Source organism: Aspergillus udagawae (genome assembly GCF_001078395.1).
Source record: "Aspergillus udagawae IFM 46973 DNA, scaffold_3, whole genome shotgun sequence".
NCBI lineage: Eukaryota > Fungi > Ascomycota > Eurotiomycetes > Eurotiales > Aspergillaceae > Aspergillus > Aspergillus udagawae.
The window spans coordinates 3,197,828-3,214,576 of NW_025091266.1; the positions used below are offsets into that span (position 1 = coordinate 3,197,828).

Here is a 16,749-nt window from a genome sequence, read left to right on the forward strand (position 1 = left end):
TGGCCCTGTTCTTCAACCTTATCGGTCATTCCCCTCTGTCGACCTGGATCTGTCCATTTTCTGACCTGTTTCTTTCGGTCTCTCTGCATCATCGTGCGCCCCAGCACAATGGAAGGACCGATTAGCTCCGCATCTTCGCATAGGCTTAATAAAATCATCTCAAATCACTAATTGTCATTTTCGTTCATTTACTCTTTTAGTATGCGTTCCCATCCTGGTGATCCAACCATATAAGCAGAAATATTGATTTTCTCCTGTATATACTCGCTAGGTCAGATGAGTTAGAGCATCCTCAGAAAACGCTCTCGGGTATATGCTGCCCAATGATGACCCATAAGAATCCCAACAACAGGACTACAGCACGAATCATAGGGTAAAGGGCAGCACTTAGTACAGCATGATATAGGTAGTATTGATAGAAACCGCGCCAGAAGAGAATTTCTGCCCCCAATGGCTCGGAACATACGAAAAAAAGAAACAAGTAACATCCGCCATCACGTTCGGGTTGACCGAGTCAAGTGGACACAAAAAGCAAAATGGACAGAAGACATGTATGGACCATGTCATGTATGATAGAACAATAGTAATAATAATGATTATTCGAAGCAGAAGATCTTGCTGCTGTCTTCTAACTTGGAAATAGATCACTTGCTTTTTTTTTTTACTTTTTTTTTTGTTTGTCTCTTTAACCCCCCATTCCTTTATTTTTTTACCCTTACTTTTCCTCCTCGTTCTCGTCATATATGTGTGCGTATTTCTTTTTTGCTTTTTTCTTTTTCTTTTATTTTTATTTTTAATTCAATTAATTTAATTTTACCCATTTTTCTGTTGCTTGCTTGCTCGCTTGCTTGGATGTAAGCGCATCAATAGAGACCACCAAGAGATCATCAATACTTCAGCCTCTCCCTTCTATTGCACTGCTTGTAAACGATACAGCCCCTAGATGCTGATCCTGCCTTCTCCAGAGAGTTTAAATATATACCCTAGAGACCGCTTATTTCTTGATCTATTCTAGTCACTGTCAATCGAAGTATATCTTGCAACCCATCTTGCGCTCTTGTTCCCCCACTCTCCACGCAGTCTCTGGTGTCCCTCACCTGTCAGAGCAGGTTGCTTGGGCTGCAATTACAGGACTACGGTCATTGGGTCGTATCTTTTTCTGAATCATAGAAAAATTATTATTACCCCTGGTTCTCTTCCGCACTTTGTCATTCTACCCGCACGGTTGTGCGTTTCGTTCTCTATCAGAGGAGGTTACCATTCTCAAAGAACCACGACTTGAGAGGGTGTCACTGTATCAGAGAGGTAAGTTGTTGCCAATCATGCGTACATATTTTGCATTTCAATTTGGTTGTCAAACATCTTCTTTCATAATTGCTGATAGATACCAGACTGCGCATGCTTGCGCAACACGGTACATTGAACCGAACAGAGACTCGCCACGAGACTCGGCACATCCGATAGTAAGAGTGCCGTTCCGAACTGCTTGTACCAGTCTATGAATGAGTGGAAGAGGGAGTAGGAGCTCGCCTTGTAAAGGATTTCAAACAGACGACGTCGTTAACGACCAAACTACACCATCCCGGCAAACTGGAACCATACGCGAGTCCTCCGCTCTCCCCCGAAGCGCATTGGTCTCTTGACCTCCATCCAGGGCGCAGGGTCTCGTGGGACCGACAGCGTGGTATGGATGGCGATAGCCGACGCATGAAGCAGCATGATCCCTCCAGTTCCACAACCAGCTCGGGGTCGACACGTCGAGGGGGCCCCGGTTCATCCCGCGGTGCTGCGGATCGTTTTCGACAGCATGGCCAACCTTCAGCACGTGGAAACCATCCGGGATTGTCGCAAGCAGCGACAAGATCTCGACTGTCAGGCTACATGGACTATGGATACACAGACACTGCGTTTCAGGGTGATTCCTTGCACGGGGACGAATTACAACCATATCCTACGACGTTGCGCGAACCACAGCGCCAGCAGTCGATACAGCAACCCTTCGGCGCGTATGAATCGGAGATGGTATATAATCTCAGTCAGCAAGGTCCGACACAAAATCCGTACGAGGTCGTGCCACAGTACTCAGCACGGCAGTCTGCAGCGATTGATGCCCTGCCCAGCCAATTTGCTGTTCCACAGTACTTTCCAACTAATGAGCCGATGGCAACAGGGGTCCCTGCAGAGGTTTCGCCCTACCTAAACTCGCACCTCTCGTCATCTGCTTATAACCAGCCCGGTCCCATTGGGCGCTCGAGCGCAATGCAGCCCTTTCCCGCAAACATGGCCGAATTTACCCCTGTGGGGACAACGGCGAGGCGTTTGGAGCAACCAGCAAGGTCTCAGCCGCAGCAGCATCATCATTCACAGCAACAGCAGCAGCAGCAGCATGTAACTCCGGATTCGACAAATCTGAATGAAGAATATGGTCGATTTCAACGAGTCTTGCGGTCGACGTTTGATCACATTCGCGCCGGCCGATTGGTAGAGGCTGGGCGATCACTCTTGGAAATTTCCGAGTGGCTTGTCACTAATGCGCGGGAACTTGGTATGTTTCTTCCCTAGCGTTTCTTCGGATTCCCACTCATCACTTTATCCACCGTCCTTCAAGAATCGTACCTTTTTATGGTAACATTGAATACAATATTACGTGCACATTGAATACATCATTTGTTTTCCGTTGATCACACTCTTGGCACTCGCCGATGATACCTTCGAGCCTACGTAGCGGGCATATGAAGATCAATTTTCATGATGAGGCGTCTTAGTTGCTGACCTTTAACCAATCCTAGGCATTTTGAGCGACGATCCGATGTTCTATTCGGATCGACTGCAATTATGGAATGACTTCAACATCTGCTGGTTGGCTGTCTGCCAAAGACAGAAAGATATGACACAGGAGGTGTTGCGGACCGGCCATCAACCGTCCAACACCTCAATGCTCACTAGCAATCGTTTGGACGATATGGGCAGAGAACTTATTCAGCTATGTGATCAGATGGAGCAGCATGGGCTGGTGGACTATCAGATGGGCATTTGGGAGGAGGAGATACTCTGTGGTAAGAGCCCTACATTAGTCGAGAAAGAGATCCTTTTCAAGAAATTTGGCACAGCTATCTGATCCGGCGACTCATCGCATAGTCCTCGGGGAATGTATCGATCTGTTAGAAAGCCAGCCAGATAATGTGCACGCACATGGAGTGAGCGCCGCCGCAGCCACCACTTCGCGGTCCTGAGTGATGGTCCCCGCCGTGTCCGAACTCACTTTCCCCAATGGCGTGGTCGTACTCCGTACTTCTGTGGCTGCGCTCGCGTCTGCCTAACGCAGGAACTAAATTAGTTCTCAACAACGAATCCCATGAGTCCAAGCGGCCACTATTTATGGTTCATACGACCGTGACGGACTACAAAGTACCACCAGGTGGTCCTGTTCCTCATTTCTCAGCCCGCACTACGGAGCACTTTCCTTGAATCATGTGTCCATGACTGCACGTCTCTCGTTCATTATGAGCAGGGCGGGGAATTAGGCCATTTCATTCCCCGGCTCCATTGTCCGCGAAGCACGAAGACCTGAAGGGCTTCCCCCGCAGGGCTACCATAAGCCCTCCTGGATAGGCATCTGCCCTGAGAGGTCTTCCATCACCATTCTCATCTCTGGCGCTCTTGTTCCTGAGACAGGAGAGTGAAACCGCATATTACCCAGTATCGTCTCATTTTCATTGGGGTCTCCTCAGACAACATCCGATTTTGTATATATACCCCTCAAGCGTAACTCTTTCTTCGCATTTCCGGTGCAACCAGTGGGAGGGTCTTTCTGAGCGTATTCAGGATATATCACTTCTTTCTAGCGATAGAAATTTTTTGGGGTTTTTTTTTTTTTTTTTTTTTTTTTTTTTCCTCTATGTGGTCTGCTCTGTCACAACTTCAACAGAACGAAGCAGTAGGGGCATGAACCTGCTAACGCAAATTGGGCCACAAATCCAAACTCGATACGGCCGCCTATAGCGCCGGTGCAAGACTAGCACGTCCCGGTTTTCAGGTTCGGAACCCGCAAGGCTATCACCACGATTGTGATTTGTGAGAGAGCACAACGAGGCGCGATCCGACTCCTTGGTCGCGGTCATCAGGCCGGACTCCGATCGTCCATGATCCCCAACCTACATCTGACAGTCCAATCGCGGCGCTTCTTCTTCTTCCTCTTTCTGGATGCCAAGTAGCCTCACTTTGTCTAATAATGTCAAAGTGACCAGTGACCAGACTCAGCTCCGCTGGAGGAAAGATGTGGGGGCGGATGATCAGGACTAAACATAACCAAGACATGACCGAGACGTCACCATGAAGTGGTCGTCTCGACCCCTATCTACATGAATCCGCACAAAGCGAGCATTAGGGAGTAGTTTTAAGGCGTGCAATCTCTTAGATTTTTAGGAAACGTTCGATTGCCATCTCAGTCCATGACTACATTCATGATACCCAGAGTTTACGTTTAAATCAACACGTGGAAAATCTATCAAACTCAAACTCAAGCCTTCTGAGAAACATGGAAATGGGATCGGAGGGAACGGAAGGTCCGAAGTGGTTCCTCCAAATGAAAACATGGTGATATCACTACACTCGACTACACTCGACTCCTCACATTTTCGACATCGGAGTATTCCACAGATCAGGTCCCATCACCAAGGGTCGGGAGTTGCTCCCGGTTCCGCGGGACGCTAGTCTAAACCATAACACTAATCGTATCCACGTTACCAAGGGGCTACCTAGATAGGATAGTCGATGGATACTCCGTAGATCGGGACGTGAAATCCCATGGATAAACGGATGGTGATGAGCTGCAGCTGTATGGAATTTATTATTCATCCCATAGCTAGACACATGCAGCATGCCATTTTTTGGACCTTCTTGAACAGGAATATTGGTCAAATCACTAGCAGAGGTAGGCTCATCTGCATGCATATATATATTCCCAGCCGATATGCGTAGCTAACCTCTATGGGTACGTATATATGAGAAATTCCGCTTGTTATGTGGTGGTGTTACATTCTACATACTTAGTAGATTACAGAGGTATAAACCCTTGAAAGGCGTTGACATTCTTGGGTTCCTTGTTAGGTTATTTACGTGGATAAAAGTAAACTGCCGAGCAAAATAGGGTACGGTAGCTTGTGTTGACACCATCCAGTACCTTACCCCCGTCGACAAATGACAAATCTGGATCAAGTCGCTGAAAGGACTGGGGTTATTTTATATGTCTTGTTTCCTTCTTGATTATGTTCTCTGTAATGAGGATATTGGTCGTTTGATGTATGTACCACCCACCGCCTATATATACTCGCAATTTATACTATAGCCACACGCGTGAGTAATATATATATATATATATTGGATAGTCATGGACTGTATATGTGCATGTCATCGTGTCTGTGGTTCCTTCAAGGATGCCAGGATAAACTACAGGTCATTGATCATCGATGATCGTGAAATTCATGTCAGAGCCAAAGGGGCAGAAAGGACCGGCAAGCATTCGACGGCGGCAAGCAACAGATTAAAAGAACAACAACGCCAGATAGCAAGATTCGAATATACTCATGTGCAACGCTTAGATTTGGCCTGTCCAAACACAGTCGGTCAGTCTTGTCCTTTCCTTGGAACACCCTGCTAGAACATACTCAGTGTCATGCTCAAGCTGACATCGGTATTCTCCACCATCTCCGTAAACTCCTCGAAGCTGATCTTGCCGTCGCGGTCCTTATCCGCCTCCATGATCGTCTTGTCCACGATCTGCTGCAGCTGCACGTCCTTCAGATTATTGCCCACCATCATCTTCAGCACGATGAACAGCTCGCCGTTGGAGATGTAGCCGTCCCGATCGATGTCGTAGACCTTGAACGCGAACCGGAGCTTCTCCTCTTTGTTGCCCTTGGAGCTGAAAGCCGACAGCCCGGACACGAACTCTTGGAAGTCGACATCGCCGCCTCCGTCTTCGTCGAAGATCGCAATCATTCTGTGTATCGGTAAGCATATCGCCAACGCCCTGGTTGTTCCTCCACGGCGCCACCATCTAATGTCTGTCCACGTACCTCGTTGCGAGCGGGTTGGAGGACACTTGTGGGAGGGAAAGGAACTCGTCACGATCGATCGTGCCGGAGCTATCCTGCGGCAGTTTTAAGCCATATTATTCATATAATCCTTCACGTATTGATCGGACCTTGTCAAGTTTCATGAATCGCTTGCGGAGCCTGTCCACCTCATCTCTGTCGACTGTTGCTGATGATTAGATCGCGGTCTCAAGGGTAAAGAAAAATTCGCTGGTCAAGACTGACAGTTTGAAGCCGAGACAATGTTGTCTAATAACTGTGATGTCCCAACAGATGCTCTACGTCTGCGTGCATCATACATAGCGGCGTTATTTGGTTCACTGGGATGCTCCATGTTGGCTATTGGTCGTGTGTGGTTGAGGGGGTATGCAAAAGTTGAGATAAAAGCGTGGGGAAATTATGAATAAAATAAACTATAGATGTGCAGTAGAGGCTAGTGGAAAGTGCTTATTAACCTAGTTGTGATAATCAACAGGAACAGCACAGCCAGTGGCGGATAACTTTGAGGAGTGATGGCGAGTAGGAAAGGCTATTCAGCTACCCACTGGTTGCGGCTCCAGGATTTACGTAGCTCATAACATGCCAAGGACATCACCCGTTCATCAATTTGATATCGGCCAGCCCCGCACTAGCCGGAAACGGAGAGGCAAGCGAACCCCTGAGGCCGTGCGCCAGCCTAAGACAGGCCACGTCTGGGTGACATTACAACGTCAACTCAACCGCCAGTGCTGATACTACGAGATTTCAGTCGTCAATATCTTCCACCATCCATCGATTTTCATCAAAAAAATACGTCTACGAGCTTTCGCATGATCAGGCCTATCGATACATACTAATTTTGGGACCGCTGTCCCATGGTCGTTGCCGCATTTGCGCCCCAAAGTTCGTATGACTAGATACGGGGGTATGGGGAGGACGCGCCCAAAAAAGCTCACCTCGAAGGCCTCAATCCCCATTGTCCGGGAACATGAGATCGATGTCATCGATGATGAGGTCCATAATGCCTTACAACAGGTAGAAACTGGTGTCGAGAAGGCTGAGGAGTCGGTCAGTGTTTTCCCCGACTAATTTTTAGCCATCCCTGCATGTATCACGTGATCATATCACAACCTCACCTCATAGTGAAAATTTTGTCAGGCGATATATTGGGCTCCAAACAGCGTTCGCTAACCCTGTTTTCGATAGGAATTCCATCTCCAAGCCGCTATCAGCGCGACTGCCCAAGGAAAAGTGAACGAAGCTCACATTCCCACACCAGAGACCGTCCTCAGTAATCTTCGATATGACGAGCTCTATCCCCCCATCTTCTCGCAGCCGGCGACATACATCCGCTTCTCCTCGACTGTCGAGGATTGTTGCGGATGCCCGTATAACATGACCGAAGAGGACGACGTCTTCCTCAAGATCTTCAACGAGAAGCGGGAGCCGTCGAACCGGATCACAGAGGATCAATTCGAGGAGGTAATGTACTTCTTCGAGGAGACAGCACAGACAAAGCAACCATTTGCAGCTGTAGATAGCCCTCCTGTCCTGAGCTTCGCAGACATGCAAGACTCAATGGATGCAACTGTAGAGGAGAGCGTCAAGCGTTTTGCAAAGGACATATATGAGCACTGGCAGTTGCGACGGATCGCCACTGGGAACCGCCCACTCCTACCGAGTCTCAAGGTGAGCAGACCTCGTCGCATCGTTATCCATTCCCCACGACTGACCGTGAGCAGTTCGAAACTGGTCAAGAAACCGATGATACAGATCCGTATGTCTGCTTTCGTAGGCGTGAAGTCCGTCAGATTCGGAAGACCCGCGGCAGAGATGCCCAAAGTGCCGATAAACTGCGCAGGCTTAGAAAGGAGCTGGAAGATGCTCGACAGTTGGTTGCACTGGTGCGCCAGCGGGAGTTGGCAAGAAAGGAGATGCTCTCGATGGAACGGCAGATATTCCTGCAGCGTTCTGAGGTGAAGGAAATGAAGAGGAAACTCAACATCAAAGACGATGATGAGGACCTTATCAACCAGAAGGTAACTTCAACCCAAGCACGATTTCCTCATGCGTCTGCTAATTTGTCGGAGCAGCCAAAGAAGAAGCCTGCGGAGGCGCCAGCTTCACAACGGCCTACCGCTCCTCAGGTCCGGATGCCACAGAAGCCCGGTACACAGGCTGCGGACGACCTGCAACTGCTCGAAGACGTCCAGGCGGAGAAAGAAAACGAGATTCTGCGGGATATCAAGCAGAACATCGCGAAGCATATCAAGTGGAACGAGGGCTATGTGGATTTCACAAGAGCGCCTCTCTCGCCACCTCCGGAGAAAACATTCCAGGCAGCATTCCGTCCGGCAATCACCACCCAATTGCCAACCCCTCCTTCTTCAGATTCGTCCGACAATATGATGTTGGACTCTGCCTTAGATACAGCCAATTCCCTCTCGTTCCGAGATAAGCTAGTTCCTCGTACATGGGAGATGAACGAGGACACCAGCAGAATACCGTCGTTCAGGAGGCGCATTGGGCGCGGCGGTCGTTTGATGATCGATCGTCGGAACCTGGTGTCGCGGTGTAGAATCGAACTGGATCCGCTGAAGGCTGATCGATTCAAGTATGATCGGGAGGATTCGGACGATGAGTCAGAATTCGAATGTGATCCGTACGATGTCCAGATCATGCAACATCGTGCCATAATGGCTGCTAAAGCACGAGATCAAGCTGCTGCTGCCGCCCAAGCACATGCGCAGGCTCAAGCAGCTCAAGCGCAAGCACAGGCTCAAGCGCAGAAACGGTTGCAGGCCGAACAAACCACAACCAACAATGGGGTCCCGAATATGGGGCAGACAATGGGATCGAACCCCGGGCCTGGCGCCGTCGCTTCCACTTCGTGAGATATGAGCTGGGCTTTATTTCTTCTCTCTTCGTCTTCGTGTCTTCTTCTTTTAATTCCCCCACTCATATCTTGCATTTGGCGGGCGTTCCTCGATTCTCTTGTTCCCCTCTGCTTCTTCTTTCACCTCGAAATTCCTCTGTACCTGTACTTTTACCGTCCCTCTGATATCTTGACCTCACGAGCCGCCACCTTTTTAACCTTGACTCCGAACCAACTATTTCGTCCAAGGGACGACAGTTGTGGATAACCCCTGTTATCATGACATGACCCTGAAATTATGCGGATGTTAGTGTACATAGCCTGTTTTCTTTCCTCTTGATTTCTTTTTTTCGAGAACTATCAGCCGATAGACTCGTGTACGGATAGCGGAGCTTGATGTCAGCAACGAAGAAAATAACAAAGAAGAGATGAATGATCCCTTCCATCAATGTAAGGCGTAGCGGTACGTGCTTCGCAGATGTCAGTTCCTGGGAGCTTTTGTTTTCCTGGAATCTCCACAGTCGCCGTTGGCACTTCGTTTGAGACTGGACCCTCCGTTGGACTGAGCGGACTTCGTGATGACTTCGTCAAGTATGTCGGCCAGAGTTTGCAAGATATATTTTTCACCCAGGCGAACCTGTATAGCCATCTTCTGTCGTCGGTCGGATTGGTTCAGGGGCTGAGATGCTTCAGATTGAATTAGCCGCGAAAGGACCTCCTCATCCTGGGCAATGGTTGTGGGGTATTGGCTTCCCAAGAGCTGGATGGTCTTTAGCAGAATAGCAGCTTCAGCGTGGCCAAAAGACGGCTTGGGGGGTTTGCTCTTCGATTTCTGATGCTCTAGTTGCTCCGGTGAGAGTGTGAGCGTCTTGAGCAACAAGAGAAGCTCATCCGGAAGGATGTCTGTCAGCAGCGAGTTCTCGGGCGACGGTCTGGGAACGACATATCCGTCATCGAGGAGTTCCAGATCTTCCAAAAAGGCAAGCTAGGGTCAAGTCAATAATCGAGCCGCAGAAAATGTTGGAATCCGGCAAACGGAGCAGGTGGTAGGTACCGGAGGCTGACTTTCAATGTCCGCACTTTGAAGACCGGCAGACCGGCAGATCTGGTCAAGCGACAGTTCGACCACATCGTACGGAGCATAGTTGTCGGTTACATAGCCGTAGCGCCTTAGAAGGTCGGCACGGGGTAATTCTCCATAGTCGTTGAAAATCTCGTCTCCAGCCTGAATGTGCTTGATGGCTTTCATGACCAAAGAATCCTCCTCTTGAAAGAGGCGTGCCTGTAGGATTGTGGACATGAGTACTGATATGGAACACAAGGAGGGAGTGTGCGGGAAAGGGTACGCACATTATTTCGATCCGCATCCGCGTTGAGGATGTCTGCCAGTGGTACCATGCCTTTAGAAGACTGATCCTGTTCATCATCGGTCACGTAACCGTCTTCTTCGTCATTGTCCTCATCGTCTTCATCCTCGACCTTCTCAATATCAAATGCGTACGCCATAATAAGGGACCCCATGATATGAGCTAAACCCAGAAGGGCCTGGGAACCCGCTTCACCGTCCCAGGAGGCTAGGCCCTCAACTGGCGGAAAGAGAGAGGTATTGGCCCTCACAACCGGTGCGATCATCTGCATGATCGAGTCTTCGGCGCCCTCTTTCCCGATCTTGCTAACGATTGCACTGCCTTGCAGCTCCTGAAGTTCAGAAGGGGACCAGAACATCAGCGTGTCAAAGCTCTTGGGAAGAACTTTAAAATACGGCGCCCAGGCAGATTGTTCTCCTAAGAGATACTCGTACATCATCACCAGAATAAGGGACAGCCATGGGCCGAGCTCCTCCAGATCGTGTGAGAGCAGATCCTTCAACTTCGAATTCTGTGCCGACAGAACGAGTCCGCGGGGGATGGAGAAAAGCTCTTCGCCGTCGAAGATATCGGAACGAGCCACTGATGATGTAAAGATAGGTGATCAGATAGTGGTACTTTGACGGTGGTACTTCTTTCTGGAGGGAAAGAAAGGTGATGAATCTAAAACCTTCGGATGGGTGGCCACATACCTACACCTCTTCCAGCAGATTTTGACCGTAGATCAGCGATACTGATTTTCGAATTGAGTCTCACACCCGGATTTCCAGCAAGCCATGTGATAAACTCATCTGACTGACGCTGGAAGCTGTCGGAATCAGGAAAGTGGGCTGAGGACGACATTCTTTTACCGATGAAGAATGTTTGTGACCTGTGTGGGTGGAGTAGTATGAACGGACCCCCACAAGATGAGATGCACACAGACGATTTCGACAAGGTAGAGGGGAGGTAACGAGAAGACGGAGAGAGAAAGCAATTTCAAGAAGACTCCAAGACAACGGAGGGATATCACAGGAGCAATCCACCGTTGTGGGAGGGGAATATATGGAGTGGGTTCTCAGTGCTAGTGAGCTGGTAGTTGAGTAGCATTTAGCTTACCTTTATTGTATACCCCCGTCGTCGGATAAACGCTACCACCGTGTCAAGCCGCCCGTCCGCCAATAGATAACGCCGCTGATTGAAAAGGGAAAAAAAAGAAATAGCGAATGAAAGCCGAGACTACCCCTCTGCAGACGAGTTCCCCGTAACGAATTAGACAACTTCTAATGGATGTGATTATTATTTCTTGAAATTTGAATCTTAGAATTGTTCGATAATAGGTTTCGTTCCAGTCATGATTGCCATCGGACTCGAAGGCTCTGCCAACAAACTTGGCGTGGGCATCATGCTCCATCCCGAAGATGGCAGCACCCCGCGGGTCCTTGCCAATATTCGTCACACCTATGTCTCCCCTCCAGGTGAGGGGTTTCTTCCCAAAGATACTGCGCGGCACCATCGCTCTTGGGTAGTGAAGCTTGTAAAGAGAGCGCTCAGAGAAGCTCGCATCTCAGTCCGTGATGTGGACTGCATCTGCTTTACAAAGGGCCCTGGCATGGGTGCTCCGCTCCAGAGCGTCGCTGTGGCTGCCCGGACGCTGAGTCTATTATGGGGCAAAGAATTAGTTGGTGTGAACCATTGCGTTGGACGTATGTGTGACCATAGACGCTGTTAGCGGTCTCATGCCTGAGACCTGAACGTTCGACAGCCTCCCGACAATCCTACTAGAGAGCTAACAACTCGCTTAGATATTGAAATGGGCAGACTTATCACTGGCTCCACCAATCCTGTCGTTCTCTACGTCTCAGGAGGCAACACACAGGTGATTGCCTACAGTTCGCAAAGGTACCGGATCTTCGGCGAAACCCTCGATATCGCCGTGGGCAACTGCCTGGATAGATTTGCCCGAACATTGCACATCTCCAATGATCCCGCACCAGGGTACAACATCGAGCAACTAGCGAAGAAGGGCAAGCAGCTTGTTGATTTGCCGTACACAGTGAAGGGCATGGACTGCTCCTTTTCGGGAATTCTCGCAGCCATTGACGGATTGGCTGCATCCTACGGCTTGAACGGCGAAGAGAAAGAAGAGGAGGATGCGGGAGATAATTCTAAACCCAGACGCGCAGACCTGTGCTTTTCGCTCCAGGAGACCGTGTTTTCCATGCTCGTTGAGATTACCGAGCGCGCTATGGCGCATGTGGGCTCCAAGGAAGTCCTCATAGTCGGCGGCGTCGGGTGCAATGAACGATTACAGGAGATGATGGGAATCATGGCTCGCGACCGCGGTGGTAGTGTCCATGCGACGGATGAGAGATTCTGTATTGACAATGGAATTATGATCGCGCAGGCAGGTTTGCTTGCGTACAAGACGGGTTTCCGAACTCCGTTGAAGGAGTCGACTTGTACGCAGCGTTTCCGAACAGACGACGTGTTTGTAAAATGGAGAGATTAATATGAGCTCCAATCATGATGAGGACACATACGATCCCGCCTATAGACATTGAAAATCCTTTGGTCATTGACCTTGTGATACTGGGAGTCGCCATTAGGGACCTTCGTGTATTCGAGAGTTTGATATCTCTATCTCGTATGCAAAAGTCCTGCAGTTTCGCGATGCTAAGAAATAGAAATGCTACATCGCTTGGAAAATCTAGTCAATAAATACGGGAAAAGGAAGGTCACCTGATGACCCGACAATGACCGCAACGCAAGCGTGTACCGGCCCATGAGGAAGAGGTAATGTACAGAAATGTGGGAACGGGCAGCGGCAATCGATGAAGTTGTATATCGACATTCGTGCTGTAATAACCAAGAAATGAGATGTAAACAGCGTGGTCATAAATGAAATTGTCCATCATATGTGATTGCATTGACAGCAGCCATGCGCCGTGAGGCATGTGAATTGATACAGCTCTTGCATATATGCATCTATCGGGAATTTACGACCATGAAAAAGTCGACGAAGTGTCTTTCTCGTCGAAACAGATCCTCTGGTGGAATCTGGGGAGGCGAGTGGAGTAGCGAAGGGTCACTGACACCGAAAGTCTGCGGGTCCCTGATCCAACCATTTCGTCCGCAAACACCCCGGTGTCCCTGACATTAGCTCACGCATGGTATGAGAGTGTGCAGCAAGCGCCTCTTCCTAGGGGTTACTAGCCCGTGATGTGGCTGGTCGGCTTGTACAATATCGTTGTGACATACTGCGCGAGGGTGAGTTCATACTCTGAAAAAGGTGGTGGAATTTGGCGGAGATCTTACCTTTCGTTTGTATCTGGTGGTCACACTGGTTGCCAGAACGCCATTTTTGATGCTGCTCGTTGCGAGATGATTGAGTACCGTATGATTGGGATAGTTGAGCACACTGCTGTCATCTTTCATCGGCGTCGTGCCGTTTAGGATCGATTTACCCAGGAAAAGCGGAAGACTCGGGGGCGTAGCAGTATCACCAATCACATTGGCGGCTTGCTGGTATTCTGGACTGTCTTCATCCTTGTCCAAATCGACAAGAAATTGGGGAATAATAGTCTGGAAGTCTCCCAAGGGGATCTCCTCTGGTTCTTCCTTGTCTGACTGATCTTCAACATCTGCTCCATTGCGGTCGTTCCCAATAAGATCGGGAATAACCTGGGGAGGGTGAACGCCTGAAGGAACTGTACTTTTGTTCGTTCTATCACTCCCCCTGCGCGATCGGTTGACGTCGTCCGCGCTGACCTCAATGTAGTTGACGAGATGATTCGTAAAGTCGACTGCAGTCGGCAAATTATCCGAAGCCCGCATCTCCCCATCCACAATAAACTTCAGATGGTGTGTACCAGGGCGGAGATTTAACGTTGTGGACATGACCCCTGGATTACTTTCGCTGTTCACGAATCATCGATTAGCACTCGTGCCATTCTCTTGTTGGGGACCAGACAGCGAGAAGTTGCATGCAGCATTGGAGGGCGGGAAAGAAGAGGAGAGTGTGCGAAGACCGAAAACAATGAAAGGACTTATTTGGCCCTTACGACGGTTTCGCAAGCCCATGGACAAAGAGGACAGATTGGGAAGCAGCAGTAAGTGGAGGGTCACATACTTTCTGTGTAAACGATATTTCTTTTCCCAATTCACAAAGGTCCCGGTAACGTATACTTTTTCTCCAGGACCATTCCATTCGATAAATGTTGGTACAGCCCTGCCTACACCGCTCGGTGTATATGGTTCGAGCTCGTCAAGCGTCTCCTCATCGTCAACGGCAGTGTTGCTGATGCCTGCATTGTCTTGACTTGCTTGTTCGCCCAATGGACGGTCGCCCGAGACAAAACCGATATGTGAGTCCTCTGGTCCGATGATCGGTGAACCTGAAGTAGCCGTCGCGTCGCCGATGGGTAGGGGCATCCGAGGCGGACGTTGAAGGTGGGTGGACGCACTATAATATGTGTTGAGAGGTGGGCCAGATGGTGCTACAGTCGGATCATGTCTGGCAGCAGAGCGAGAAACTGGTACCTGCACAGGGTTTGACGGATCTGGTGAGGGGATACCTCTGTAGTGAGGCTCTGCTTTCTTCGCATCATGTCGATCCTGTCGCTCGAATTCACCTTTAGAAGAGTCTGTAATGTTGCGCGATTGAAGGCGCTGCTGAACTGGAGTTTGATGTGCTATGGCCGAATGTCCTGTTGCTGTCTCAATAGACGCGGAGGGGTCGGCCGCAGCTGCCTTTGCTGCTCCGGATATCGCGTTGGTTGACGGCCGGCGATTCACCTTCTTATCGCCTCCTGGGACGGATAAATTCGATGAGGCCGAACTTGGCGGAGCATCTCCGGAAGGGCCTTTTGAAGGATTGTTGCCCATCTGGGGCGACGGAGTCTGAGATGACCGGTGTGCACAGAGAATAAATGAGGGGGAGGGACAAGAAGTGACTACTGTATGTTAAGATGCCAGCATCAGCGCGCCAGCCTCCAGGGGCTGTACCGAGGGCCAAGCGCAAAGATGAATGAGCAATGATGCAAAATAAATAATTTGAATGCGGATGAGATTCACAATAAGTATTTCAGGTAAACATGTAGGCAATCGAATCGTACTACGATTCACTCTGTCAATGGATCATTGGTATCTCTCAGCATTTGATGATGTCGACGTTGTTCCGGGGCTTGCCAAAAGCGTTCATTTAGGGTATAGGGTTCTATTCTCCAGTTCTGGGGTTGTTTTGTTATGGTAAGGTGCCAATGCCGCTGTAAGATAGGCAGCAGACAAGAAGAATAAACTAAAATAGATTCGGCTTAGCGCTAAATCAGTGTCCTGGGGCGGGTCTTCGGCTCCACTGGATCTTCATCTACCGACATCATGCTCCATTCCTGCTAGTAGGAGAATTCCAAGTGCTTGTAACTTCATCTTTCGCGGTCCGGCTGGGATTGGGAAATCACAGTTGATAAACATCCATGCCCTCATTGAGTTCAAGAATTGGTCAGCCTACTATTGCACCTTCGTTGTTCCTCATATATACTACAGGGATGCGACAGTAGTTCAAGTGTTGTATTTCAATGGCATGGGCTACGGCAGTCGCAAATTTGCTTTACTCTATCATATACCCCTTGACATTTTTGGCATATTGTGTGTATGGACTTCTAAACCTTTTGGTCGCGCCACTGTTGAAACTGGGGCTTGGTGTCTTGAAGCTTGTCCTCCTCCCTCTCAGGATTATTACTAAATTTGAGGTATGGAAGTGTTGAAATTAACCTTTACAAAACCTCTTGAATCCATTTGTGTATTATAGTGACAAGAGACTGACATGTGCCGCAGGCCGTGCTGCTATTCTTCGCGACAGCTCTAATCATCGGGCTAATTCTCGGCACTGTAGTGCATTTGACCAGTGCATTTGTCATCGAGACACTTAACGAGTCATTGGGATTCTCTGAAAATCCACCAAGTCGGGTAAATTCAAAGACTCGGTTACGTCGTTCTGCCGACGTAGGCAGGAAGCTTCCATTTGCGGGAGGACCAAGGTCATCTAGGGACATTCTTGTGGAATTGTCGGATGCGAGAAAGGCCAAAGCTCTCGGTGATACTGGAGGTTTACTCTCTTCCTCAATTTTAGAAGAGGAGGAATTCAGCCATGATTCTGCTTAGCCGGCTGGATGTTCCGCCAGGGCATGTGGAAACTCGCTGTGTTAGCCCATAGAACCTTATGAAAAGATTACGATTGAAGACGAGGAAATGTCAAAACGAAACTCAATTCGGTATGGAAGTATTCCACGTGGCATTGGTCCCAATGTCCGTTTTGGACCCTGTCAACCGAGGCGATTCAGGGAGGCATCCTGGTTAACTGTGAGCAGGGGCCATAAGAGGGTCATATTTCAATGGTTTATGGATCATATGTACATTAACCAGCATATAAAAAGAACCAACTGCCAGTACAAAC

At 49.1% G+C, this 16,749-nt stretch overlaps 6 protein-coding genes across 6 annotated transcripts; 3 read left to right on the plus strand and 3 right to left on the minus strand.

The window, feature by feature from the left end:
* Positions 1 to 1,686: 1,686 nt before the first annotated feature.
* Positions 1,687 to 3,118, plus strand: Aud_004951 (uncharacterized protein; the record flags this gene model as incomplete). The annotated part of the gene is made up of 2 exons (XM_043289887.1): positions 1,687 to 2,545; positions 2,790 to 3,118. 2 exons carry the CDS (start codon positions 1,687 to 1,689, stop codon positions 3,116 to 3,118), a joined length of 1,188 nt encoding a protein of 395 aa, XP_043145822.1.
* A 2,537-nt stretch (positions 3,119 to 5,655) lies between these two features.
* Positions 5,656 to 6,429, minus strand: cnaB (calcineurin regulatory subunit B; the record flags this gene model as incomplete). Its single annotated transcript, XM_043289888.1, has 4 exons — positions 5,656 to 6,001; positions 6,078 to 6,151; positions 6,206 to 6,258; positions 6,321 to 6,429. The coding sequence occupies 4 exons, from the start codon at positions 6,427 to 6,429 to the stop codon at positions 5,656 to 5,658; spliced, it is 582 nt and encodes a 193-aa protein (XP_043145823.1).
* Positions 6,430 to 6,983: 554 nt separating this feature from the next.
* Aud_004953 (enhancer of polycomb-like protein 1) lies at positions 6,984 to 8,968 on the plus strand (the record flags this gene model as incomplete). Its single annotated transcript, XM_043289889.1, has 3 exons — positions 6,984 to 7,142; positions 7,281 to 7,763; positions 7,817 to 8,968. 3 exons carry the CDS (start codon positions 6,984 to 6,986, stop codon positions 8,966 to 8,968), a joined length of 1,794 nt encoding a protein of 597 aa, XP_043145824.1.
* A 462-nt stretch (positions 8,969 to 9,430) lies between these two features.
* Aud_004954 (ribosomal lysine N-methyltransferase) lies at positions 9,431 to 11,159 on the minus strand (the record flags this gene model as incomplete). The annotated part of the gene is made up of 4 exons (XM_043289890.1): positions 9,431 to 9,934; positions 10,004 to 10,231; positions 10,300 to 10,898; positions 11,009 to 11,159. 4 exons carry the CDS (start codon positions 11,157 to 11,159, stop codon positions 9,431 to 9,433), a joined length of 1,482 nt encoding a protein of 493 aa, XP_043145825.1.
* A 490-nt stretch (positions 11,160 to 11,649) lies between these two features.
* Positions 11,650 to 12,807, plus strand: kae1 (O-sialoglycoprotein endopeptidase; the record flags this gene model as incomplete). Its single annotated transcript, XM_043289891.1, has 2 exons — positions 11,650 to 12,001; positions 12,101 to 12,807. 2 exons carry the CDS (start codon positions 11,650 to 11,652, stop codon positions 12,805 to 12,807), a joined length of 1,059 nt encoding a protein of 352 aa, XP_043145826.1.
* A 700-nt stretch (positions 12,808 to 13,507) lies between these two features.
* Positions 13,508 to 15,182, minus strand: Aud_004956 (putative Snf1 kinase complex beta-subunit Gal83; the record flags this gene model as incomplete). Its single annotated transcript, XM_043289892.1, has 3 exons — positions 13,508 to 13,555; positions 13,614 to 14,214; positions 14,428 to 15,182. The coding sequence occupies 3 exons, from the start codon at positions 15,180 to 15,182 to the stop codon at positions 13,508 to 13,510; spliced, it is 1,404 nt and encodes a 467-aa protein (XP_043145827.1).
* Positions 15,183 to 16,749: the final 1,567 nt, after the last annotated feature.